Source organism: Mauremys reevesii, linkage group 13 (assembly GCF_016161935.1).
Source record: "Mauremys reevesii isolate NIE-2019 linkage group 13, ASM1616193v1, whole genome shotgun sequence".
Classification (NCBI taxonomy): Eukaryota; Metazoa; Chordata; order Testudines; family Geoemydidae; genus Mauremys; species Mauremys reevesii.
The window spans coordinates 12,837,559-12,863,996 of NC_052635.1; the positions used below are offsets into that span (position 1 = coordinate 12,837,559).

General features: G+C 56.5%; 1 protein-coding gene across 4 annotated transcripts; it reads left to right on the plus strand.

Moving 5' to 3' along the window:
* Positions 1 to 6,613: 6,613 nt before the first annotated feature.
* On the plus strand, positions 6,614 to 13,247 carry LOC120381054 (ribonuclease-like). 4 transcript variants are annotated; one of them, XM_039499089.1, is made up of 2 exons: positions 6,614 to 6,655; positions 12,351 to 13,247. In XM_039499089.1, the coding sequence occupies exon 2, from the start codon at positions 12,375 to 12,377 to the stop codon at positions 12,813 to 12,815; it is 441 nt and encodes a 146-aa protein (XP_039355023.1). In that variant the 5' UTR covers positions 6,614 to 6,655; positions 12,351 to 12,374; the 3' UTR covers positions 12,816 to 13,247. The 4 variants fall into 4 exon arrangements, with proteins under 4 accessions (XP_039355023.1, XP_039355025.1, XP_039355021.1 ...); XM_039499091.1 differs by lacking the exon at positions 6,614 to 6,655 and adding an exon at positions 6,866 to 6,961; XM_039499087.1 differs by lacking the exon at positions 6,614 to 6,655 and adding an exon at positions 9,794 to 9,839.
* Positions 13,248 to 26,438: the final 13,191 nt, after the last annotated feature.

Consider the following 26,438-nt stretch of genomic DNA (forward strand, 5'->3'; position numbering starts at 1 on the left):
TGGCACCTCTGGCTCCTGGCAGTTCATGGCCCTGGCACCTCCAGGTCTGGCAGTTCATAGCCCCAGCGCCTCTGGGCCTGGCAGTTCAGAGCCCCGGCACCTCTGGCTCAGCAGTTCAGAGCCCCAGCACCTCTGGGCCTGGGAGTTCAGAGCCCCAGCGCCTCTGGGCCTGGCAGTTCATGGCCCTGGCACCTCCAGGCCTGGCAGTTCATAGCCCCGGCGCCTCTGGGCCTGTCAGTTCATGGCCCTGGCACCTCCAGGCCTGGCAGTTCATAGCCCCAGCGCCTCTGGGCCTGGGAGTTCAGAGCCCCGGCACCTCTGGCCCTTGGCAGTTCATGGCCCTGGCACCTCCAGGCCTGGCAGTTCATAGCCCCAGCACCTCTGGGCCTGGCAGTTCAGAGCCCCGGCACCTCTGGGCCTGGCAGTTCAGAGCCCCGGCACCTCTGGCTCAGCAGTTCAGAGCCCCAGCACCTCTGGGCCTGGGAGTTCAGAGCCCCAGCGCCTCTGGGCCTGGCAGTTCATGGCCCTGGCACCACTGGGCCTGGCAGTTCATAGCTCCGGCACCTCTGGGCCTGGCAGTTCATAGCCCTGGCACCTCTGGACCTGGCAGTTCAGAGCCCTGGCACCTCTGGCCAGGGGCACCTCTATGTTTTTGGCTGCCCCAAGCATGGCAGTCAGTGACCCCGCCATTCGGCAGCGGTTCTGTGGGTGATCTGCCGGTCCCGTGCCGTCAGTGTACCCGCCACCAAATTGCCATCGAAGCCGCAGGACTGGCGGATGTCCCGCAGAAACGCAGCCGAAGGCTCCCTGACTGCTGCCCTCATGACGACCGGCATGCTCCCCGTTCCCCCCCCCAACTTGCTGCTCCAGGCACACGCTCGCTGCGCTGGTGCCTGGAGCTGCCCCTGCCTCTGGCCCTTGGCAGTTCATGGCCCTGGCACCTCCAGGCCTGGAAGTTCATATTCCCGGCACCTTTGAGCCTGGCAGTTCAGAGCCCCTAGAACATCTGGGCCTGGCTGGGCTGAGCCCCAGCATCTCTGGACTTGCTGTGTCAGTTATGAATGTAAAATAATTGCTCGAGCCCAGACACCTCTTTCATTACAAATTAAGCACTCCTCTGATGTGTCCTATTGGACAGGGGGAAACCGGGCTGGCTGGGCCGAGGGGTGATCCACGGGGAGCGGGGGTAGATCAGGCTGGCTGGGACGAGGGGCCAATTTGGGTGTGGGGAGGCAGGGAGATGAGTCTGGCTGGGCCGTGGGAGGCAGCGACCCACGTGGCAATGGGCTGGAGAAGCTAGGCTGCAGGAGGGAGGAGTTGGAAGGAGGCCCCTGGCAGTCAGTCTGTGTGCACAGTGCTGGAATGTCCAGCTGCCGGTCCAGCATAGCTAGTTCCCTGAGTGAAGAGCCCACGCAGTGTTAGGGACACTGTGTCCTTGTGTTACCAGCTTACAGTTCACAAACCAGGCGGGGAGAGGATGGACAAACTGGGCCAGTTGGCCGACCTGGGCCAAGGGGAAGGGATAGGCTGGGCTGGCTGGACTGAGGGCTACTGCCCTGCTCTGTGGCTAGGGGCTCTGCCTCTCTCACTGGATGTGTGTGTGTGTGTTTGGGTGGGGCCGAGGGTGGCGTGTAGATGGGTGTGTGGGTACTCGTGTGTGGCATCTGTGGATGGGGATGTCTGGGTGTGTGTCTAGATGGGTGTGTGTGTTTTAACCTGGCATCATTCCCTTCTCCGCACACCATAACGACACCCCACGCGGGAGCAGGGCTCTTTGGGTAACAGCGGGGAACGAGCAGCCATTGGCATATCCTGTTGCCCGGTGGAGTCACCAACCGTTAGCCCATTGCACCATCCCAGGTTGGGAAACTTCCCCTGTGTGTGCAGGGTTTCCTCCCCCATCCCAGGGAGAGCAGCCTGTCCCAGACCACAGGCAGGGATCCAGCAACGTCCCAACCACCAACCGACCCCCGGCCAGCCAGCAGGGCTGGGCAGCACAGGACAGGTCCTTGGGCCTCACTCCCTGCCTGGGATGGGCTGGGGCTGGTCCAGGCTGATGGAGTTGGGGGCAGCCCCATTAGGGCCAGATCTGGGCCTGCCCTGGGACTGGGAGGTGTCAAAACCCCAACCCCATGAGCACCAGGGGACACTGCATGGTGAATGGGACAGGAGCTGGTGCAGAGGGGCTCGGCAGAGCCCCCATAGCCGGTGCTAGTGGAGAGGGGTGGCTGGGAACGAGCCCCTGGAGCCAGCCCCTCCCTGGTTGTTATCTGTGGGGTCCGGGCTGGTCGGGGGAAAAAACAGAAGAAACAGAGCGTCAGACTGGACAGTGTATCCAGCCAGCTTGGTCTGCCCCAGAGCCCCCTGGGCCAAGCCAGCCTGTCCCACCCAGTTCCCACTCCTGGACCCAGCCAGCCCGGCCTGTCCCAGATCCCCATGGGGCCCAGCCAGCCCTGAATCCCCCTGGGCCCAGCCAGCCTGGCCTGTCCCAGATCCCCCGGGGGCCCAGCCAGCCTGGCCTGTCCCGGATCCCCCTGGGCCCAGCCAGCCCTGAATCCCCCTGGGCCCAGCCAGCCTGGCCTGTCCCAGATCCCCCCGGGGCCCAGCCAGCCCTGAATCCCCCTGGGCCCAGCCAGCCCAGCCTGTCCCAGATCCCCCCGAGGCCCAGCCAGCCTGGCCTGTCCCGGATCCCCCTGGGCCCAGCCAGCCCAGTCCCCGTACTGCAACAGGACACATCAGGGGATCAGTTGGTGACAAGGTCAGCTGGTGAGAAAGGCCCAGATCAGCCAGACACAGAGAGCACACACTGAGAGCACCCCCTCCCCCCCAGACACATGCTTTGCAAATATGCACACACACACACACACTGCACAGATATACACACCGCTCACAGATAAACACACACAGACTTGTCAACACACTCCTACACACTGCACACACACTGCAGGGAGCAGGACAGAAACCCAGGAGAGATGCCAACAAGCCCCAGGCAGTCCCTCAAGCCCTAGTCCTAACCCCAGGCCCTGGGGCTCAGGGGTTACTGGCAGGGGCGGCTCTAGAAAGTAGGCTGCCCCAAGCAGCACGGAGCGCTGCGCCGCCCTTCCCCGGTCCCGCGGCGGGTCCCCTCTTCCCGCGGCTCCGGTTGAGCTCCTGCCGGCATGCCTGCGGCAGGTCCACCGCAGCCCGGGACCAGCGGACCTGCCGCAGTCATGCCTGCGGGAGCTCAACCGGAGCCGCGGGAAGACGGGACCCGCCGCAGTCATGCCTGCGGCAGGTCCGCTCGTTCCGGGCTCCGGTGGACCTGCCGCAGGCATGCCGGCGGGAGCTCAACCGGAACCAAATGCCGCCCCCCCGGGAAACGGCCGCCCCAAGCGCCTGCTTGGCGCGCTGGGGTCTAGAGCCGCCCCTGGTTACTGGGGGGGCAGGACCTGTCTCCCACTGGCTCCGATGGGCATGGGTGTCTCCAGCAGCCAGGCTTGCCAATCCCCTGGCTGGGTCGCTGTTCCTTGCCATGCCCAGGGACCGGCGCAGGGAACCTGGGCAGGGACTGACTGGGACAGGGGATTGTGGTTATGGGGTAACCAGGGCACCCAATAAGGGGATAAACCTGTAGCAGGGTGGATTCACTGGCGCACCTGGGTCAGAATTCCTGGTTCCATCCCCAGTCTGAGAAGGGAGTGGGGTCTAGTGGGTTAGAGGAGTGGGGCCTGGGAGTCAGGACTCCTGGGTTCCATTCCCATCCTTGGGGAAACACCGGGCTGAGGATCACAGTGCAACAGGCACTGGGGCTGTGGGGTTCTCAGTGTCTCAGCATCCTGCCCTGTGCCCACTTCCCCTGTAACTCCCTGCCCCACCTGGAGAAGGAGACTCAGGGACACTCATCTCTGACGGGAGCCCCAGGACTCGGGTGAGCTGAGAACAGAGCCCATCTGGGGGGAAATGCAGAGGAAGGGTCACTGCGGATTGACCCTGGGGGACTGGGAGCAGAAGCGGACCCTGACTCACTGCACTCAGGGGGTGACTCTGGATTGATCCCCAGGGCAGCTGAGACCACATTCTTGGCAAGAGGGTGAAAGGCAGATTGGAGAACAGCTGGAACTCGGACTCCTGGGTTCTACCCCAGGTTCTGGCAGAGGAGTGGGGTCTAGTGGTTTGAGCAGGGTGGCGGGGGGCTGGGAGTTAGGACAATGGACACATTACAGACAAGGCAGTAACACTGACAGTTCACTTCATGGCTGGATGCTCTGCTGGTCGTGGTTCTCCATGGGGGTTTAGGAGCCCTGGGGCTCATTCCTTGATTCTTAGGATGAGGATTTCCAAGGGCCCCCCAGAGTCTGCAGGTCAAACACTGGGGTGTGTCCATGGGAGTTGGGCCCCCAGAGAGAGCTGAAGACCCCAACTGGAACGTCTCTCTGCTCAGTTTTTCCACCTGTAACGGGGAGAGAAGAACCCTTTCCTTCCCTGCTTCCTGCGTCGTGCAAGCTTTGTCTGTATTTCACTCTGTGTCTGAGACACTCAAAGCTGAAAGAGGCCCTGATCTCAGTCATGGTCTGTGTAGCACCTGGCACAATGGGGGCCCTGATCTCGGTCAGGGTAATGAGGCTTTAGGGGCAGAATGGACTGGCAGGGGGAGGGGTTCAGGCCAAGGAGATTCCATGGAGGAGGCAGATCCCAACCCTGTGCTGTCTCCATCCATCTCCCCCCTCGCCCCAGTGCAGGTTGATCCAGTGACAGACACCGCCATGGCTCCGAGGGGATCCTGCCCCTTGCTCTTCTTGCCTCATCCTGCTGGCCGCCTGCCTGGCCCAGTTCAGATCGCCCGACAGCTTCCAGTGGTTCGTGAGAGAACATGTTGATTTCCCCAAGACGAGCGCCACCAATGACCATCACTACGGCAACTTCATGATGCCACCCCTGGAACTTGACCAGCCCTTTCTGCAAACCCACCCACACCTTCACCCACGCCCCCGCCAGCCAGCCCCAGGCCATCTGCGGCCATGGTGGGACATCTGACAGATGCTACCACTGTGACAGTAAGGCAGGCTTCCACTTCACCACCTGCCGGGTGGTGCCCGGCTCCCACCCGAGGCGCTTTACGTACCGAGGCAGAGCCCACACCAACAGGATCCGCCTGACCTGCAGCCAGGGACAGGGCCGGCTCTACAGTTTTCACCATCCCAAGCAGCACGCCAAATTGCCACCCTGGGGGGAGGGGGTCAGGGACAGTCCATGCACCCTTAGGGCGGCAGGCGCGTTTCCGCGGCGGCGGCAATTCGGCGGCAGCTTCTATGTTTAGCTGAAGCCGTCCTGGACAGCTAAACATAGAAGCTGCCGCTGAATTGCCGCTGCCGCAGAAACGTGCCTGCCGCCCTAAGGGCACACAGACTGCCCCCCTCCCCGCCCGCGGCAGCAATTCGGCGCGCTACTTGGGGGCAAAATAAGGGGGACTGCCGCCCCTTGCAGAATGCCGCCCCAAGCACCAGCTTGGAATGCTGGTGCCTGGAGCCGGCCCTGGCCAGGGAAGGCACATGTGCTTTGACAGAGTCCTGTAGGGCCCAGGTGCAGGCCATGGGCAGGGGGTCCCCTGCTCCTCCTTTCATTCCTGGACAGCCCTCTGTTGCTGGGGGCTCTCCTGTCCCGTCCCTGCCCCTCCTGGACAGCACCCATGATAAGTCTCCACAGGAACATTCAGCATCTCCCCTTATCCCACAGGCCGGCAGCTTGGGGCCTGCGGGAGGGTTTCCCACAGTGGGTGCCCAATTCCCATCCACATGAGTGAAAATCTGGGTGCCCAGCCCTCACGACTGGCACCGAGACTCTCAGCTTGAGCCAACCGCCTGCCTTGCTGGGTGCCCATAATACAGTACAGCCACCCCTTCCCATCCCACGTCCATTGGGTATCGGGGGCAGGTTGTGGGGAGAAGATTGTCCCAGACGGGGCCCTGGAAGCTGTCCCTGAGTCTTCTTTCCTTGCTGCTTCTTGCAATAAAACGCTTTCCTGCCAGTGCAGAACCAGTCGGTGTGTTTAGGGGGCTGGGGGCATTTTAGGGCTCTCAGTGGGGCCTGTTTGCCCTGCTGAGCCTGACACTGAGCCGTGAGGTGAGGAGTGACAAGGAAAAACTCCAGGAAGAAACAAAACCCGCAGGGGGAGGGGTGCCCTGTTTAGAGCACAGACAATGGGGTCAGGAGGTGTCATGGGGGGACTGAGACACACCCTGATCCTTCCCCGAGGAGACAAAGCTCAGCTTGGCCTGTCTCTGGAAGGAGGGTCCCAGCCAGCCTGGCTGGACAGCGCTGCAAAGGCTGTGGGTGAGCAAACTTCATCAGCCAGGAACGTGTCCTCTTAGCTCGCTCTGGGCTCTCCCAGGTGGGCTCTGGGCTTAGTTCCCATGTAGCCATTTGTTTCCAGTACTTTTCCTTGCGACTCCACCAAGCGCTGATAAATAAACTTCCCCTGGATTTCAGTGTAGCCCACGCTGGCGCTGTGCATCCAGGGGGCGTGAACGGAGAGGGGCCTGAGGAGCTGGGGGCCCTGTCCCTCTGCTGGCAGTGGGTCTGTGAATGCCGTGTGTGTCGTGGAGCCCAGGCTGGGCACCGCAGGGGGACGCTCGGGGGTTGGCATGTGCCTGGTGCTCCAGAAGAACGGCCATCCCAGGTGAGACCAACGGGCCAGTGGCCTGTCTCTGACAGCGGCCGGTGCCAGATGGTTCAGGGGGAATGAACAGACCAGGGCAATTATTGAGTGATCCATCCCCTGCCAGCCAGGCCTGTCTTCTGGCTTCTGCCCACCCGGCGTATGGACAGTGGCACCCGCGTACACTGAGAGGGGCGGGTTTGTGTCGCCCATGGCCAGTGGAGTCGGGGAGCTGCCCCCAGCTGGCATAGACCCTCCCCTAAGGGTAGAGGATGGCTCACGGCCCTGGGCACTCTGGTGTGGGGCAAAGTGAGAACAGAGGTGCAGGTAGCATCTGGCATGAGTAGGGAATGGGGGACCCTGGTATGGAGAGAGGGCACTGGGGGGCATGTGGAGGCCCTGGCAGGGAGGAGATTGTGGGGAGATGTGAGGATCTCTGGCGGGTAAGGGCCCCGGGGTTGTGAAAACTTCCTCTGCGTGTATAGGGTTTTCCCAGCCATCACATGACAGCTGCCTGCCCCAGACCACAGGGAGCAAGAGGGGATCGTGTCCAACACCTGCGACATCCCAACCACCAACCGACACCCGGCGAGCCAGAGGGGCTTTGGCAGCGTGGGACGGGCACTCGGGCGTCGCTCCCTGCTCAGGACGGGTGGGGCCAGTCCAGGCTGACAAGCCTGTGAGCACCGGGGGACACTGCAGGGGGAATGAGACAGGAGCCGGCACAGAGTTGGCCTGGCAGGGCCCCCACAGCTGGTGCTAGTGGAGAGGGGTGGCTGGGAACCGGTCCTGGAGCCAGCCCCTCCCCGGTCGCTATCTGTGGTGTCTGGGTTGTTCGGGGGGAAAAGACAGAGAAGAAACAGTGTCAGACTGGACAGTGTATCCAGCCATCCTGGCCAGTCCCAGATATCCCTGGGCCCAGCCAGCCCGGCCTGCCCCGAATCCCCCTGGGCCCAGCCGGCCCGGCCTGCCCCGAATCCCCCTGGGCCCAGCCGGCCCGGCCTGCCCCGAATCCCCCTGGGCCCAGCCGGCCCAGCCCGGCCTGCCCCGCATCCCCTGGGCCCAGCCGGCCCGGCCTGCCCCGCATCCCCTGGGCCCAGCCGGCCCGGCCTGCCCCAGTCCCCTGGGCCCAGCCGGCCCGGCCTGCCCCGCATCCCCCTGGGCCCAGCCGGCCCGGCCTGCCCCGAATCCCCCTGGGCCCAGCCGGCCCGGCCTGCCCCGAATCCCCCTGGGCCCAGCCGGCCCGGCCTGCCCCGTATCTCCCTGGGCCCAGCCGGCCTGGCCTGCCCCGAATCCCCCTGGGCCCAGCCGGCCTGGCCTGCCCCGAATCCCCCTTGGCCCAGCCTGCCTGGCTTGCCCCAGATCACCCCTGGGCCCAGCCTGCCTGGCCTCCCCTACTGCAACAGAACACATCAGGGGATCAAATGGCGACATGTTCAGCTGGTGAGAAAGGCCCAGATCAGCCAGACACAGGGACAAATGTGCCCCGGGCCCAGAGTGACACACAAACACTGACAACACACTGACTCGGACACACAGACACCAGTTCCTCCTCCCTTGGCTTTCACACCTCAACTGCTAGAACAGGGCCTCATTCTCCCTGATTGAACTAACCTCGTTATCTCTAGCTTGCTTCTTGCTTGCATATATATACCTGCCCCTGGAAATTTCCACTACTTGCATCCCACGAAAGCTCATGCTGCAAAACGTCTGTTAGTCTATAAGGTGCCACAGGATTCTTTGCTGCTTTTACAGATCCAGACTAACATGGCTACCCCTCTGATACAGACACATGAGCACACGTGCATACTGGGGTTGCCAAGTTTCTACTTGCACAAAATTGAACACCCTTTCCTTGCCCCCTGCCCTGCTCCCGGTCACTCCATCACCCCCCCGCCCATTGTCTCGCTCTCCCCACCCTCACTCACTTGCTCATTTTCACTGGGCTGGCTCAGGGGGCTGGGGTGCAGGAGGGGGTGAGGGCTGGGGTTGCGGGCTCTGGGGTGGGGCCAGAAATGAAGGGTTCAGGGTGCAGGAGGGTGCTCCAGGCTGGGACGGAGGGGTTTGGGGGGATCAGGGCTGGGGCAGGGGGTTGGGGTGCAGGAGGGCAGCAGGGGTGCAGGCTTCGGGTGGTGCTTACCTCAAGGAGCTCCCGGAAGCAGCAGCATGTCTCCACTTCGGCTCCTATTTGGAGGCATAGTCAGGTGGCTCTGTGTGCTGTCCTGTCTGCAGGCACCACCCCTGCATCTCCCATTGGCCGTGGTTCCTGGCCAATGTAAACTGAGGGGGCGGTGCTTGGGGCAGGGACAGCATGCGGAGCCCCCTGATTGCCACTAAGCATAGGAGCCGGAGTGGGGACATGCCGGCTGCTTCCAGGGAGCCACGCGGTGGGGAGGCTAGCAGGGAGACTGCCAGCCCTGCTGTGCGGTGCCACCAACCAGTCAAAGGCCCGGTCAGCGGACATCTGGTCACCCTAATACACACACACACTCTCCTGGTCATATACACTCTGGCTCCATCTCTCTCTCTTGCTCTCTCTCTCACATACGCACTGCAGGGCTGGGACACACACCCATGAGAGACAACCGCACCCCTCCAGCCCTCGCCCTTCCACTAGGCCCTGGGGCTCGGGTGGCACCGGGAGGGCAGGACTGGCTCCTACTGGCTCTGCTGGGCATGGGCGTCTCTAGCAGCCATGCCTGCCCTTCCCCTGGCTGGGAACCTGGGCAGGGACTGACTGGGGCAGAGGGTTGTGGTTACGGGGTACCCAGGGCATCAGTAAGGGAGTAGATTCACTGGGGCACCAGGGCCGTGCGGTTAGAGGGTCTGGGAGCCAGGACTTATGTGTTCTATCCCTGGCTCTGGGAGGGGAGTGGGGTCTAGTGGTAAGAGCAGGGGGACTGGGAGCCAGGACTTCTGGGTTCCATTTCCATTCTTGGAGAAACCTTGGGTTGAGGATCACAGGGGCAGGAGCACCAGGTACTGGGGCTGGTGGGTTCTGAGTGTCAGAGGACCTTGCCCTGTGCCACTTCCCCTGTAACTCCCTGCCCCAGTGAGCATCTCTGGGCCCTTCAGTAGGAGGAGCTGCCCCACCCCAACTGCCCAGTCAGGCTCTATATAAGGACATCTGAAGGGGGAGGAGACTCAGGGACTCTCAGCTCTGCCAGCAGCTGAATCCATCTCTGACAGGAGCCCCAGGACTCGGGTGAGCTGAGAACAGATCCTCCCCAGGGGGAAATGCAGAGTGAGGGTATGACGGGATCCCCCTGGGGTGCAGCCTGGGACTGTGCCCCCGAACTCTCCCCAGCCTGGGCTGTCTCTCACAATGCTGTGCTAGTGACCAGCAGCAAGCCCCTCCAGGCGCTGTGATCACTCAGCACAACTGCATGTGGAGCTCCACACCCAGCTGGATTGCATGAATGCTCCCAGAACCACTCATGAGTCACACAGAGAAAGGCACCAGCCAGATCCCCCCAGCTCCCAGCACTATACCCCAGGAATATACAGTCTTGCCAGAGCTGCCGGGGGGGGGCAAGTGGGGCAATTTGCCCCAGGCCCCGCAGGGCCCCCCAGGAGAGTTTTTTGGGGCCCCTGGAGTGGGGTCCTTCACTCGCTCTGGGGCCTCCATAAAACGCTCGTGGGGCCTGGGCCCCCGAAGCTTCTTCCGCTCTGGGTCTTCGGCGGCAATTTTGGCGGGGGGGGGCCCGCTGCCGAAGATCCCAGGGCCCCTGAATCCTCTGGGCGGCCCTGTGTCTTGCACTGCTCAACATGGGCAGTGCAAATTTATTAATTGGTTCACCACTTCAACAATGGAAAGTGGACATACACCAAACCTAAGCAGGTTTGCCCCACACTTCATACAGACTCACGGGTAAAGATAAACAATTAAACAAATGTATTGACTATAAAAGGTAGATTTTAAGTGATGTTAAGTGACAGGCAAAAAGTCAGAATTAGTTACCAAAAGAAATACAATATAAGTACGCAGTTTAAACTCTCAACCCTACTAGACTGGGCAGCAACTAGATTAAGCAGTTTTGCTTACCCCTCTGGATGTTGCAGTCCTTCATATATAGGTTTGTTCCTTAAACCTGGGCCAATCTCCTGTGTCGGAGTCTTTTCTTCTCACTGTCTTGGCTGCTTGCAGCGTAAGTGGGGGCAGGAGAAGGGCCCAGTATGTGTCCACTCCATCTGTTTTATACCCCCAGTCCATGTGCTTGGGCAGCATGTCTGGGGGCATTGCTGAGTCTCTCCAAGCAAGCTTAAGCAATTCCCCTGGTGGGGTCTCGTGCAGGTGAGCCATTGCATTGTAGCTCCCTTGCTGGACAATGGCTGGTGATGGGTTGTTTGACACCCAGCCCGGGTGTTGGTTATTTTCCATGCTGTCGTCTCTGGGGAGCTGATGTCTGGCCGAGTCCCAAACTTACAGCATGTTTTAGTGACCACCAGACTATACTCCATACAGCGGGGAGGGGTAGCTCAGTGGTTTGAGCATTGGCCTGCTAAACCCTGGGCTGTGAATTCAATCCTTGAGGGGGATTGAATTCACTTAAGGATCTGGGGTAAAATCAGTACTTGGTCCAGCTAATGAGCAGCAGGCTGGGCTCAATAACCTTTCAAGGTCCCTTCCAGCTCTATGAGATAGGTACATCTCCATATATTTATTTTTATTAACACAATTCTCATAACTTCATTGTATTAATGATACACATATATGGATAGAGAAACAACTTTCAGCAGATCATAACCTTTCCCCTGATACCTTACAAGGCCTGCTTTATTTGTGCAATCATGATTATCTGAAAATGAGGAACATGGTGGTTACAGTATGCTCCCCCAAGGCATAGAATGTCACAGGGTCACTGTGGATTGACCCCGGCGGGCAGGGAGCAAAATCCAGCTTGGGCCCCATCACATTCAGGGGGTGACTCTGGATTGACCCTGGGGACTGAGTTCAGAAACCTGGCAAGACAGTGAAAGGAACATGGGGGGACACTGGGAGTCAGGACTCCTGGGTTCTTGCCCTGGCTCTGGGAGGGGAGTGGGGTCTAGTGGTTTGAACAGGGGGCTGGGGGGCAGGGCAATGCACACATTACAGACATAGTGGTAACACTGACGGTTCAGTTCCTGGCCGGCTGCTCTTCTAGGCGTTTATCTCCACAGGGTTTAGGAGTCCTGGGTTCATTCCCTGTTGCTTAGGATGCAGATTTCCAAGGGCCCCCCCGGAGTCTCCAGGCCAAACCGTGGGGTGTGTCCATGGGAGTTGGGCCCCCAGAGGGAGCTGAAAACTTCAATGTAAACTTCTCTCTGCTCAGCTTCCCCATCTGTAAAGGGGGGAGAAGAACTGCTCCCTGCACAGCGTGAGCTCTGCCTGCATTTCACTCTGTGTCTGCGACACTCCGAGCAGAAAGGGGCCCTGCTCTCAGTCGGGCTCTGTGCAGTGCCCGGAACAATGGGGCCGTGACATTGGTCATGGTCTGTGCAGCGTCCAGCACAACGGGGGCCTGATCTCAGTTGGGGTCTGGGCAGCGCCTGGCACAATGAGGGCCCTGATTTCTGTCAGGGTAGTACAGGGGCCTGATCTCAGACTGGGTAATGAGCATTTAGGGGTAGACGGGCCTGGCAGGGGGAGAGGTTTGGGCTCAGGAGGTTCCATGGAGGAGGCAGATCCCCACCCCGCACAGTCTCCATCCATCTCCCCGACTCCCCCCTGCAGGTGGATCCAGTGACAGACGCGACCATGGCCCTGAGGGGACCCTGCCCTTTGCTATTCCTGACCCTCATCCTGCTGGTAACCTGCCTGGCCCAGATCATCAGACCACCCGACAGCTACCAAAACTTTGTGAGTGAACACGTTGATTTCCCCAAGACCCGACCCCCCAAGGGCCAGAGCTACTGCGATCACATCATGCGGCTCATGAGCCAGAACATGGCTGCCTGCAAACTCACCCACACCTTCATCCACGCCCCCGCCAGCCAGCTCCGGACCATCTGCACTACCAGAGGGAGATGCAACCTATACAATGAATGTGACAGCAACGCAGCCTACGCCGTCACCACCTGCTGGCTGAACAAACCCCCCAGCCCACCAAGCTGTGTCTACAGGGGAGTACCCCAGACCCGCAGGATCCGCGTGGCCTGTATCTGGGGGCTGCCCGTGCGCTTCCTCAGAGTCGTGTAGAACCCAGGTGCTGGCCATGGGCTGGGCGGTGGGGGCTCCCCCTTTTTCTCCTGTCATTGGGGGCTCTCCTGCCCCATCCCTGCCCCTCCGCGACAGCACCTGCCATGCGTCTCCACAGGGACATTCAGCATCTCCCCTTATCCCACAGGCCGGCAGCTTGGGGCCTTCCGGGGTGGGGTGGGGGGTTCCCATATTGTGTGCCCATCTGCATGATTGAAAATCCGGGCACCCAGCCCCCTTGGCTGGCACTGAAACCCTCAGCCTGAGCCCAGCACCCACCTCGCTGGATGCCCATTACACAATACAGCTGCCCCTCCTACCCCGCATCCATTCGGTATTGGGGGCAGGTTGTGGGGAGAAGATTGTCCCAGGCGGGGCCCTGGAAGCTGTCACTGAGTTTGTTTCCTTGCTGCTTCTTGCAATAAAACGCTTTCCTGCCAATTCAGAACCAGTCGGTGTGTTTGGGAGGCTGGGGGCATTTTAGGGCTCTCAGTGGGGCCTGTTTGCCTTGCTGAGCCTGATGCTGAGCTGTGGGGTGTGAAGTGAAGGAAAAGGTCCAGAAAGAAACAAAACCTGCAGGGGGAGGGGTGTCCTGTTTAGGGTACGGACAATGCGGATTGGGGTGTCACAGGGGGACTGAGACACGCCCTGATCCTTCCCCAATGAGACAAAGCTCAGCTTGGCCTGTCTCTGGAAGGAGGGTCCCAGCCAGCTGGGACATCACTGCAAAGGCTGTGGGTGGGAAACTTCCTTAGCCAGGAACGTGTCCTCTTTGCTCGCTCTCAGCTCTCCCAGGTGGGCTTTGCACCCAATGGGCATCCAGCCATGACATTTCCCATCGCCTCCCCCAGCTCTTCTGTGCCTTGGGTAGAAAATTTTCCTGCCTAAAGTCAGACACTCCCCAGCCCCGTCCCTTCGCCGACTTATCCGACCTCAGCCCACGAGCCCCAGGGTTGTGAAAGCTTCCCCTGTGTGTGTGCGGAGGATCTTCCCAACAGTCACGGTGACAGGCCTCTGCCCCAGGCCACAAGGGGCCAGAGGGGATTGTGTCCGATGCCTGTGACATCCCAACCACCAACCGACACCCGGCGAGCCAGCGGGGCTGAGCAGCGCAGGATGGGCCCTTGGGCCTCGCTCCCTGCCTGGGATGGGCTGGGGCCAGTCTAGGCTGACGGGGTCATGGGCAGCCCCATTAGGGCCAGATCTGGGCCTGCCCCAGGACTGTGGGGGTGTCAAAGCCCTGTGCCCATGAGCACCGGGAGACACTGCACGGGGGATGGAACAGGAGCCAGCACAGAGGGGCCTGGCAGAGCCCCATAGCCGGTGCCAGTGGAGAGGGGTGGCTGGCAACTAGACCTGGAGCCAGCCCCTCCCCGGTCATTATCTGCAGGGTCCAGGCTGGTCAGGGACAGAGAAGAAACAGAGCATCAGACTGGACAGTGTATCCAGCCAGCCCGGCCTGTCCCAGATCCCCCTGGGCCCAGCCAGCCCCAGATCCCCCTGTGCCTGGCCCGCCCCACACCCGCTAGACCCAGCCAGCCCAGCCTGCCCTGGATCCTCCTGGGCCCAGCCATACTTGGCCTCCCCTGGGCCCAGCCTGCTCTGGATCCTGCTGGGCCCAGCTAGCCCGGACTGCCCCAGATCTCCCCTAGGCCCGGCTAGCCCAGACTGCCCCGGATCCTCTCGGCCCAGTGAAGCCAGCCTGCCCCAGATCCCCAGCCCACCCCGGATCCCCCTGGACCCAGCCAGCTCCAGATCCCTCCTTGGCCTAGGCAGCCCAACCTGTCTCAGATCCCCCTGGGCCCAGCCAGCCCGTCCTCTACCGGATCCCCCTGGGCCCAGCCAGCCTGGCCTCACCTACTGCAACGGGACACATCAGGGGATCAGATGGTGACAACGTCCGCAGGTAAGAAAGCCTCAGATCAGCCAGACACAGGGACAAATGCACCTTCAGGCATAATGTGAAGCTCTCTAAGGACATCCGAAGGCAAAAGAGACTCAGGGACTCTTAGCTATGCCGGCAGCTGGCTCTGTATCTGACGGGAGCCCCAGGACTTGGGTAAGCTGAGAACAGACCCAGGCAGGGGGAAAATGCAGAGGGGCTGGGAGCAGAATCTGACCCTGACCCCATTGCACTCAGGGGTGACTCCAGACTGACCCGGGGAAGCTGAGATCACAATCTTGGTAGGAGAGTGAAAGGAACATGGCGGAGGGGCACATCTGGAGTCAGGACTCCTGGGTTCTATCCCAGGCGTTGGCGGAGGAGTGGGGTCAAGGGATTAGCGCAGGGCTGGGAGTCAGGACCATGGACACATTACAGACATAGCAGTAACACTGGCAGTCCAGTTCCTGGGGTGTGTCCATGGGAGTTGGGCACCCCAGATGGAGCCAAAGACCCCAACTGGAACTTTTCTCTGCTAAATTTCCCCAACTGTCATTGGGAGAAGAACCTTTTCCTTCCCTGTTTCCCGCGCAGTGTGAGCTCTGCCTGCATTTCACTCTGTGCCTGTTCAGATGTTCTGTGTAAATCAATTCTGTTTTGTGTGTGAATACGGACCGTGTGTGTTAGAAGATAAGTGTAAAGCCCATCACCGGACCGGACCAGATGTTCTAGGGAGGAACCGAGGACAGACAAAGGGCGCCAGAAGATTACAACACAGCCCTATTGAAATGTCAGAAGGGGGCAGATTGATGACTCTAAAAATGAGACAGGCACCTACCAATGGGGACAAAACAGCTGTAATCAAACCCAGCCTGAAATACTCCCTGAGAAAGAGAATGAAAAAACAAAATAAAGGGTATAAAAAACAATTTAAAAAACCCCAAACACTCGTCAAACAACAATTGATTACAGCATAACGGTGCAAAACTCATTGGTCCCAATGAAGAAAAATCACTATATAACCAGGGGGCCTTGCCATGAAACTCTGGGTTCGTCCTGCCAAGACTTCCCCGAACCATCGTGTCATGACCAACAGAACCCGGCTCCTCCCTACCCATGATCAACCTAGCTGGCCACTAGGCTGATCCAGACTCTGAACTGGTAACTATAACATTGACTGGTGGGACAGTGTGTATGTGTGTGTGATTGAATGCATATGATAATTGTTGTATCTTCAGTAAACAGGGTGTATTGCCTTTTTCCCCTAAAAAAGCTCGCGTGTGCTTCTTAGAAGCATAACATTTTTGGTGGAGAATTGCAAAAGGGGGAAGACATGCCCTGTGATTGTTGAACACACTGCTAAATATTGCTAAAAGGTATTCCAGACGTATCAAGTGATCGATCATTCCGGCATGCACACCCCCGGTTGTAGAAGTGCCAGGCAACAGGGGGAGAATTAGAGTCCTCGCTCCAACCCATCTCTCGGGAAAAACTATAAACTGTTTGTACAAACTGTCTTGGTAGTGGAACAAAGCTTGTGTCCATGGAAGGAATGGCTCAATGAGGAAAGCAAGATCAGGCCCAGACAAGCAGGCAGGCAACAGATAAAGAGATTGGAAAACAGGTTGGGAACCCTGAGGGCATAGTGGCAAGAGTAAGGCCTGGTCTACACTAGGCGTTTAAATCGGTTTTAGGAGCGTAAAACCGATTTAACGCCAAAACCGTCCACACTAGGAGGCACCTTATATCGATTTTAATGGCTCTTTAAACCGGTTTCTGTACTCCTCCCTAACGAGAGGAGTAACGCTAGTATCGGTATTAACATATCGGATTAGGGTTAGTGTGGACGCTGATCGACGGTATTGGCCTCCGGGAGCTATCCCACAGTGCACCAGTGACCGCTCTGGACTGCAATCTGAACTCGGATGCAGTGGTCAGGTAAACAGGAAAAGCCCCGCGAACTTTTGAATATTTCCTGTTTGCCCAGCGTGGAGCTCCGATCAGCACGGGTGGCGATGCAGTCCGAAATCAAAATAAAAAAAGAGCTCCCGCATGGACCATGCGGATGTGATCGCTGTAAGGGCAGGAAAATCCGTTCTATCAGCGCTCCGTTACAGAAGATGAAATTCAGAATCCTTTTTTAAAAATCTCCAGACAGACGCCATAGCAGGACTCAGCGCACTGCAGCGTGACAAGCGTAACGGAAAGCCAAAGAATCAAATGGATGCTCATGGACTGGAGGACTGAAGCTATCCCACAGTTCCTGCAGCCTCCGAAAAGTATTTGCATTCTTGGCTGAGCTCCAAATGCTTCTAGGGTCAAACACAGTGTCCGCGGGTCAGGGCATAGCTTGGCAATCTACTCACCCACCCCCCACCCACCCCCAGAAGCGAAAGGTAAAACAATCCTCTGACTCTTTTACATGTCACCCTATCTTTACTGAATGCTGCAGATAGACGCGATAGTGCAGCACTCAACACCAACATCCTTGCTCCCCCCCCCCCGCCATGGGTGGCTGATGGTACAAAATCATGGAAATCCATCAGCATCAACAGCCTCAGCTGATGGTACAAAGGACTGGTAACCGTCCTCGTCATCAGCCTATTAGCCCTAATTTTTCTGGTGGATGGATGGTGCAATATGGCTGGTAACCATCCTCATCATAGCAACGGGGCTGAGCTCCATCAGCCCCCACCCTTCATGTGTAAAGAAAAGATTCAGTTGCCCCTGGACTAGCAGTGGGATGCTGGGCTTCTCTCCTACACACTGCTTAATGTCCTGTCTGGACTATCATAGCAGCTGGAGGCTGCCTTCCACTCATTTCTCACTAACAAGTCAGTGTGTCTTATTCCTGCATTCTTTATTAATTCATCACACAAGTGGGGGGACAATGCTACGGTAGCCAAGAAAGGCTGGGGGAAGAACGGAATCAACAGGTGGGGTTGTTACAGGAGCACCCCCTGTGAATAGCATACAGATCATAATTTCTGCAGGCTCTGACACAGAGCAGCTGTGCTCTCTGGTTCTATGATACGGTGGTTCTCTAGTACACTTGCCTATATTAGGCAGCACTGATTCTATTTTTAGATACCAAAATTCCCAATTTTTGCTTTTGCGCCCCTGGCTGATCGGCCAGGGGCACTTATGACAGCAGCAAATGGTACAAAACGATGGAAGGTGCAATATGGCTAGTAACCAATCTTGGCTTTTGCGCCCCTGGCTGATCGGCCAGGGGCACTAGCAGCAAATGGTACAAAAGGACTGGTAGCCATGATCATCCTCAGTTCCAATTTATGGAAGGGTTTGGATGGTGCAATATGGCTAGTAACCATCTCTGCTGTCATGCAAAAGCAAAAGCATGCTTCTGTGTAGCGCTGCTGAATCGCCTCTGTGAGCGGCATCTAGTACACATACGGTGAGAGTCACAAACGGCAAAACAAGCTCCATGATTGCCATGCTATGGCATCTGCCAGGGCAATCCAGGGGAAAAAGGCGCGAAATGCTTGTCTGCCGTTGCTTTCCCAGAGGAAGGAGTGACTGACGACATTTACCCAGAACCACCCGCGACAATGATTTTTGCCCCATCAGGCACTGGGATCTCAACCCGGAAGTTCCAAGGGGCGGGGGAGGCTGCGGGAACTATGGGATAGCTAGGGAATAGCTACCCACAGTGCAACGCTCCAGAAATCGACGCTAGCCACGGACCATGGACGCACACCACCGATTTAATGTGCTTAGTATGGCCGCGCTCCACCCGATTTTATAAATTCTGTTTTACAAAACCGGTTTATGCAAATTCGGAATAATCCCGTAGTGTAGACGTACCTTAAGGGAAGCAGTAAGTACAGGCATAGGGCATTCAGATCCCTGAAACAATATTTAAAATGGTAAAATCTAAGTTAATAAAGGTGTCATTTAAAAAAATTAGCATGTAATTAAAAAAAAAGTAAGAAATTAACTCTGCAAAGGCTAAAGGGAATTAAGCAGTTAAACACTGTAAAAATGTTAAGAAAAAAGTGTTATAGAAAGAAAATTCTTGGTTTCTTTGCAGCCATTCTGAAGAGAAAATGGGCCTTTTGCCAAAGGAATGTCTGTAAATAATCCAGGCAAAGAGACAATCTGATTTAAATCATCTGACTGGAATTTAACTGCCCCCAGTGTATACAAATATAATCTATGTACAGCTGTGTAAAAATTAAAGCAGTGTAAAAATATTAAGCAAAAAAGTATGTGTATATATACACATCTGTGTGTGTGGTAAACAATATTGTGTAAATATGTAAGGTTTTAAAACCTAAATCAACACTCCTGGTTTGTAAAACTCTTGTTTGTAGGTTTGAAATAAATTGGTTTTGTTTTGTTTTTAAATAATACCACTAAAAATCCATTTGGATCGTTCATTCAAAGTGGCAAAACTGACAGACTTTTTGCCAAACGCAGGTAATTAGTGTTGTTTGGCTTTGGTATTTAGCACTTAACCCATAAGGTACCTCAATGCTTTATAAAGTTCAATATCTTTTTTTAAAAAGACCAAAGTCGAGGCTGCAGCAGGGCAGTCAAACCCAAAAGAATGGGAAAAAATTCTGGATTTGCTTTTTGGTAACAAAATAGCAAATAAAAGCTGCAAGTTAAAAAAATAAGAAATTAAAAAAGACAGTGCCCCTCTAAAGCAACAGCAGGGGTGAGCTGCAAAAAAAAAAAAAAAAAGCAATGTTAAAAACACTGAGCCATAAGGTGGCTCCGTGTAATCAAACTGTCACTTTAATAAGGGTACATGAAAACTCTGTGAGCACAAAAAAAAAATATTTACACTGTATGTAAAATTAATATGGCTAATATAATGCTATACAAGGTAAACTATTAAAAAATGTGCATTTTTCCCGGGACGTGTGCAGTATATATTGCCTGCTCCCAAAATTGGCCATACAATCCTTTTAGCTATCCCAAATTATAAAACAATAAGCTAAACAAATTATTAAATACCCCAAAATATACGAAATGAAGCCCTCAAAAATAATTGTGCTTGTCCCTACCTGTCACCACAAAAACCACAAGTAGCAAAAACACATCATTAAAAAGATATATATAAAACACACTAAAAAATGTAACACACGTTTTGTACAACAAACAATGTGTATGTGTTATATCCTAAAAACCAATATTTAAAAAAAATGCAAATATCAGCCAACCCCCAGTAAAGAAATGTAAATGTAATGCCAGTGTATTATAGACTAGCAATCACACGTACTATTTACCCAAAATAAAAAAAGCACAAAGTACTATATCCGCTACCCCCAGTTAATTTCTCTGTTACCGTTGACATAAATTAACACAATCTAATCACTTATTATTAAAAACCAAAATAACTTAGTTTTTACAACCAAGGAAGCAAGGAACTGAGGACAGATACAAAGGTGCCAAAAAATTACGGACATGCCCCTACTAAAATATGTAAAAAGGGCAAATTAACAACTCTAAAAATAAGGGGGACGTGTAGTAGAATTTTATGTCTGTATTTTATATAATTTAAAATAAAAAATAATAATGTAGCATGTATTAAATGCATTAGTGCATGATTTGATCATATCCTGCCAGCCACCCTTTTTAAATAGCAGAAAGGAATGGCCTAATGGGCCATTTGGTAAAAATGCATCAGCCGGAATCTGTGTCTGAGCTAATTTCAAGGCAGTGACAGACCTTTTAGGGTCACCACTTTGTTGTAGGTTTAGCATTTTAAAATAAGTCCAAAAAAATGCAATACTTGTTTTTCTCTTGCATTGCAATTTAATGTTCCTGGTCAAAGGTCTGTGTAAATCAATTCTGTTTTGTGCGTAAATAAGGAATATATGTAGTAAAAAATAAGTGTAAAAGCCATCACCAAGCCAAATGTTCTAGTGAGGAACCGAAGACAGATGCAAAGGTGCCAAAATTACAGACATGCCTCTATTAAAATATCAAAAAAGGGCAAATTAACAACTCATGAACTGTAACCGTGTAGATCATTGTTGCAACCACTGTTATATATTTGCAGCAAATCTTGTACAAAGGTTGTCCTGTGAGGTGTCTATGAAAAGGTTCTGATTTGCTGGTTATGACTATGCTATCTGTATGTGTGTATTGTTTTTGTAGTTGCGGTTATGAACACTGGCTATGTACTTGTATCTCAATGTATTTAATTCTAAGTAGCATTAGTGAAGGATTTGGTCAGCTTCTTGAGAAAGGAATTTGCAGATTAAGTGCCCAATCAAGAAACACTTAACTGACAACGGACCTTGGGAGACTCCAAACACCTAACTGACAAGTGAGGAGGGAGAGCTCAGTGGTTTGAGCACTGGCCTGCTAAACCCAGGGCCGCCCAGAGGATTCCGGGGGCCTGGGGTCTTCGGCAGCTGGGGGCCCTTCCGTTCCAGGACCCGCCGCTGAAGTGCCCCGAAGACCCGCGGCAGGGCCCCCCCCCCCGCCGAATTACCGCCGAAGCGGGACCCGCCGCTGAAGTGCAGCCGGGTCTTCGGCGGCGGGGGGCCCCCGCCATGGGTCTTCGGGGCGCTTCGCCAGCGGATCCTGGAATGGAAGGGCCCCCCGCCACCGAATTACCACCGAAGACGGAGCTGAATTTCGGCAGCGGGTCCCGCTTCGGCGGTAATTCGCCAGTGGGGGGTCCTTCCGCCCCAGAGCGGAAGGACCCCCCACTGGCGAAGACCGGGAGCGGAAGAAGCTCCTGCGCCCGGGCCCCGCAAGAGTTTTCTGGGCCCCCTGGAGCGAGTGAAGGACCCCACTCCAGGGACCCAGAAAAACTCTCATGGGGGCCCCTGTGGAGCCCGGGGCCTGGGGCAAATTGCCCCTCTGGGCAGCCCTGGCTAAACCCAGGGTTGTGAGGGGGCCATTTAGGGAACTGGGGTAAAAAAAAAAGTCTGGGGGTTTGTCCTCCTTTGAGCAGGAGGGTGGACTAGATGATCTCCTGAGGTCCTTTCGAGCCCCTGATATTCTATGACAAGGGACCTTGGGAGACTCCAATCCACATGAGAAGTCTTCCTGGGAGCATTCAAGGTAGCATGTAAGCAATGGCTGCTCTCCCTGTAAAAGAACTGAGTCATGCATAGATGTGTGACTTGCCCATATGACTCCAAACTCCATCTTGCTGCTGTGAGTTTCCACAGTAAGAACAAAGGGGTGTCCTTCCACATGGCAAAGAATATAAAAGGTCCTGGTCTTCAATCCTGCTTCTGACCTCTGGAGGAACTTTGCTACAAACTGAAGCTCTGAACAAAGGACGAATGACCCATCCCAGCTGGGGATGTTCCAGAGACTTGATTTGAACCTGCAGTTTATTCCATCACTGCTACAAGCCTGAACCAAAAACTTTTCCATTACTGTATGTAATTGATTCCATTTAATCAATTCTAGCTCTCATCTATATTTCTTTCTTTTTATGAATAAACCTTTAGGTTTTAGATTCTAAAGGATTGGCAACAGCGTGATTTGTAGGTAAGATCTGACTTGTATATTGACCTGGGTCTGGGGTTTGGTCCTTTGGGATCAGGAGAACCATTTTTCTTTTACTGGGGTATTGGTTTTCATAACCAGTCATCCTCATAAGGAGCAGTGCTGGTAGTGATACTGGGAAACTGGAGTGTCTACAGGAATTGCTTGTATGACTTGTGGTTAGCCCGTGGGGTGACACCAAAGTCTTTTCTGTTTGGCTGGTTTGATGCCCTAGTAATAAAGGACACCCAGCCTTGAGCTGTGACTGCCCTGCTCTAAGCAATTTGTCCTGAATTGATACTCTCAGTTGTGTCCCACCAGAGGCAGCATCGGTACAGCCGGGCCCTGGAAGCAGGGAAGCCAGGCCCTGAAAGCAGGGAAGCCGGGCCCTGGAAGCAGGGAAGCCGGGCCCTGGAAGCAGGGAAGCCGGGCCCTGGAAGCAGGGAAGCCAGGCCCTGAAAGCTTTGTTTCCTTGTTGCTTCATGAAATAAAACAATTTTGTGACAATGCAGAATGAGTCGGTGTGTTTGGAGGGTTGGGGGGCATTTTAGAGCTCTCATTGGGGCCTATTTGCCTTGCTGAGCCTGATGCCGAGCCGTGGGGTGTGAAGTCACAAGGAAAAGCTCCAAGAAGAAACAAAACTCGTAGGGGGCATGTGTCTCTTCACCAGCTCTCGCAGTATCAGCCAAGGCCCTGGGGTTGTGAAACTTCCCTGGGGTGTGCAGGGTCCCCCCCCCCCTGCCATCCTGGGGAGAATGACCTGCCCCAGACCACAGGCAAGGATCCAGCAACGTCCCAACCACCAACTGCCACCTGGCGAGCCAGCGGGGATGGGCTTGGGCGGATCCAGGCTGACGGGGTCATGGGCAGCCCCACCAGGGCCAGATCTGGGCCTACCCAGGGACTGCGGGGGTGTCAAAACTCTGAACCCTTGAGCACTGGGGATACTGCAGGGGGAATGGGACAGGAACCGGTGCAGAGGGGCCTTGCAGGACCCCATAGCTGGTGCCAGTGGAGAGGGGTGGCTAGGAACCAGCCCTAGAGCCAGCCCCTCCCCAGTCGTTATCTGTGGGGTCCGGGCTGATCAGGGGGAAAGACAGAGAAGAAATCCAAGATCAGACAGGTAGTTTATCCAGCCAACCCAGCCTGCCCCGGATCACCCCTGGGCCCAGCCAGCCTGGCCTCCCCTATTCCAACAGGACATATTAGGGAATCAGATGGTGACACGGTCAGCTGGTGACAAAGTCTCAGATCAGCCAGACACAGGGACAAATGCACCCCAGGCACAGAGTGACACACACACACTGTCAACACACACACACACGGACACAGACACACAATTTATTTCAGTTCAGTGACACTGCGTAGGCTTGGCAGTTGGGTAGAGGATACCCTGGCCGGAGGAGAGATGTTGCAGGCAGCCAGGGGCCGTCCAGGATACGACTACACACCATGCTGAGGGCTGTGTGTGTTCAGCTCCGTAACACAGTCTCTACAGGGGTAGTGTTACATGCCCAGAGACACTCTCCTACACATCGATCACACACACAGGCACACTGCACAGACACAAAGAGTCATGCACACCCGTACACACTGCTCACCACCCCCCCTGCCACCCCATACCCATTGGTCAGACACTGCCCAAATACACACAAACACCCGCCCCCTCCCCCATCTATCAATACCAGAATGACATGAAGAGCTACGCACACAGAGATGGTTCTTAGGGACCCCAAGGGGAAGTACAGATGTTCACACACACACAGTCTACAGCAGCCAGGCCTGCCCCTCCCCTGGTTGGGCCACTGTCCCTCTCGATGCCCAGGGACCCAGGCAGGGAACCGGGGGAGGGATGGACTGAGGCCGGGGGGTTATGGGGTATCCAGGGCACCAGTAAGGGGGTAGATTCACTGGAGCACCAGGGCCCTGCAGTTAGAGGGTCTGGAATCAAGACCTATGCGTTCTATCCCTGGCTCTCAGAGGGGAGGGGGTGGAGCAGGGGGGCTGGGAGCCAGGACTCCTGGGTTCCATTTCCATTCTGAGGATCACAGGGGCAGGTGCACCAGGTACTCCAGGTACTGGGGCTGTGGGGTTCTTAGTGTCTCAGGACCCTGCCCTGTGCCCACTTCCCCCCTAACCAGTGATGAGCTGCCAAAATCTTAACAACCGGTTCCCTATAAAAAGTTCTGATTTAAGGGGGGAGGGGCCGGAGCGGGGGGGGGGGGGGACATACTCGTGGGGTTGGGGGCCCCTGCAGGGCCTGGGGCAAATTACCCCATTTGCCCCTCCCCCGGCCCTGGAGCTCACAGCCCCCACCCTTACCTTGCTGGCAGGTCAAAGCAGCAGGACGACTCAGGAGCTCAGCTGAGCTGCCCAGCTGCTGGCCACGCTGCAGCTCTGCGGGGGGAGCGGGGAAGGGGCAGGGGGAGACATCCTCATGGGGCCGGTGGTCTGGGGCAAATTGCCCCACTTGCCCCCCCCTGCAGCCCCGGAGCCCACAGCCCCCTACCCCCTTACCTTGCCGGCAGCCCAGAGCTCAGCTGAGCTGCCCAGCTGCTGGCCATGCTGCGGCTCTGTGGGGTGGGGGAAGCGGAGGAGAGCCTGGGGGAGACATCTTCGTGGGGCCGGGGGCCCCTGTATGGCCTGGGCCAATTGCTCCACTTGTCCCCTCCCCTCTGGCCAGCCCTGGAGCTTGCAGCAGCCCCCCCGACCTTGCCGGGCCACTCAAAAAGCGGCAGCAGGACGACTCCCAAGATCAGCTGAGCTGCCCAGCTGGTGCCGGCGGCTGGCCACGCTGCAGCTGGGGGGAAGCAGGGGAGGGGCCCGGGGAGCCTCAGCCTCCCCAGCTGGGAATCCTGGGAGCAACAGGATGGTCCGGCCCGCGGACTGGAGTTCTTTGCCCACTCCCTGGCCCTTTAACCACCGGTTCTCCACGGAGGTCTAATTTTAGCAACCGGTTCATGAGAACCAGTGGGAACCTGCTCCAGCTCACCACTGCGCCTAACTCCCTTCCCCACCCACCATCTCTGGGGCCCTCAGTGGGAGGAGCTGCCCCACCCCAACCCTAGCTGCCTGGTAGGGCTCTATATAAGGACACCTGAAGGGGGAGGAGGCTCAGGGATGCTCAGCTCAGCCACCAGCTGGATCCATCTCTGATGGGAGCCCCAGGGCTCAGGTGAGCTGAGAACAGACACAGCCAGGGGGGAAATGCAGAGGGAGGGTGACTGCGGATTGACCCCAAGGGGGCTGGGAGCAGAATCCGGCCATGACCCCATTGCACTCAGGGGGTGACTCTGGATTGACCCTGCGGACTGAGATCAGAATCTTGGCAAGAGAGTGAATGAAACATGGGGGGACATCTGGAGTCAGGACGAGGGTGGGGTGCTGGGAGTCAGGGCAATGGACACATTACGGACAAAGCAGTAACACTGACAGTCCAGTTCCTGGCCGGCTGCTTTGCTCGTCGTGGTTCTCCATGAGGCCTTTGAGCCTGGGTTTCATTCCCTGTCTTTTAGCATGCAGAAATCAAAGCCTCCCCGCCCCCCTCCCGGAGTCTGCAGGCCAAACCCTGGGGTGTGTTCGTGGTTAGTTGGGCGCTCCCGAGGGAGCTGAAAACCCCAACTGGAACTTCTCTCTGGTCAGTTTCCTCACCTGTAACGGGGGGAGAAGAACCCTTTCCCTCGCTGCGCAGCGTGAGCTCTGCCTGCATTTCACGCTGGGTCTGGGACACTCCAAGCAGAAAGGGGCCCTGATCTTGGTGGGGTCTGTGCAGCGCCTGGCACAATGGGGGACCCTGGTATGGAGAGGGGGCAATGGAGGCACATGGAGACCTGGGCAGGGAAGAGATTAGGGGGAGTTGCAGGGGACCCTGAAGTAGAGGGCGGCAGGGGGCACCCACAGAGCTTGGAGCAGGGGTGGTGAGATGCGAGGACACATTGCTCTGCACCTGGGCACTTTCGATCGGGACATTTCCCATTGCATCCCCCAGCTCCTAAATGCCTTGGGTAGAAAATTTTCCTGCCTACAGTCAGACACCCCCATCCCTGTCCCTTCACCTACTTCCCCAGCCTCAGCTCACAGGCCCCGGGGTTGTGAAAGCTTCTCCTGTGTGTGCAGGGTCCCCCCAACCCCAAGTCCCGGGGAGAGCAGCCTGCCCCAGATCACAGGGAGGGATCCCAACCACCAACCGACGCCCAGCGAGCCAGCGTGGAATGGGCCCTCATGCCTCGCTCCCTGCCCAGGATGGGGCTGGTCCAGGT

Bases quoted from the DNA above. Each gene is read 5' to 3' on its own strand.
- LOC120381054 (XM_039499089.1), top strand. From the start codon at position 12,375: ATGGCCCTGAGGGGACCCTGCCCTTTGCTATTCCTGACCCTCATCCTG.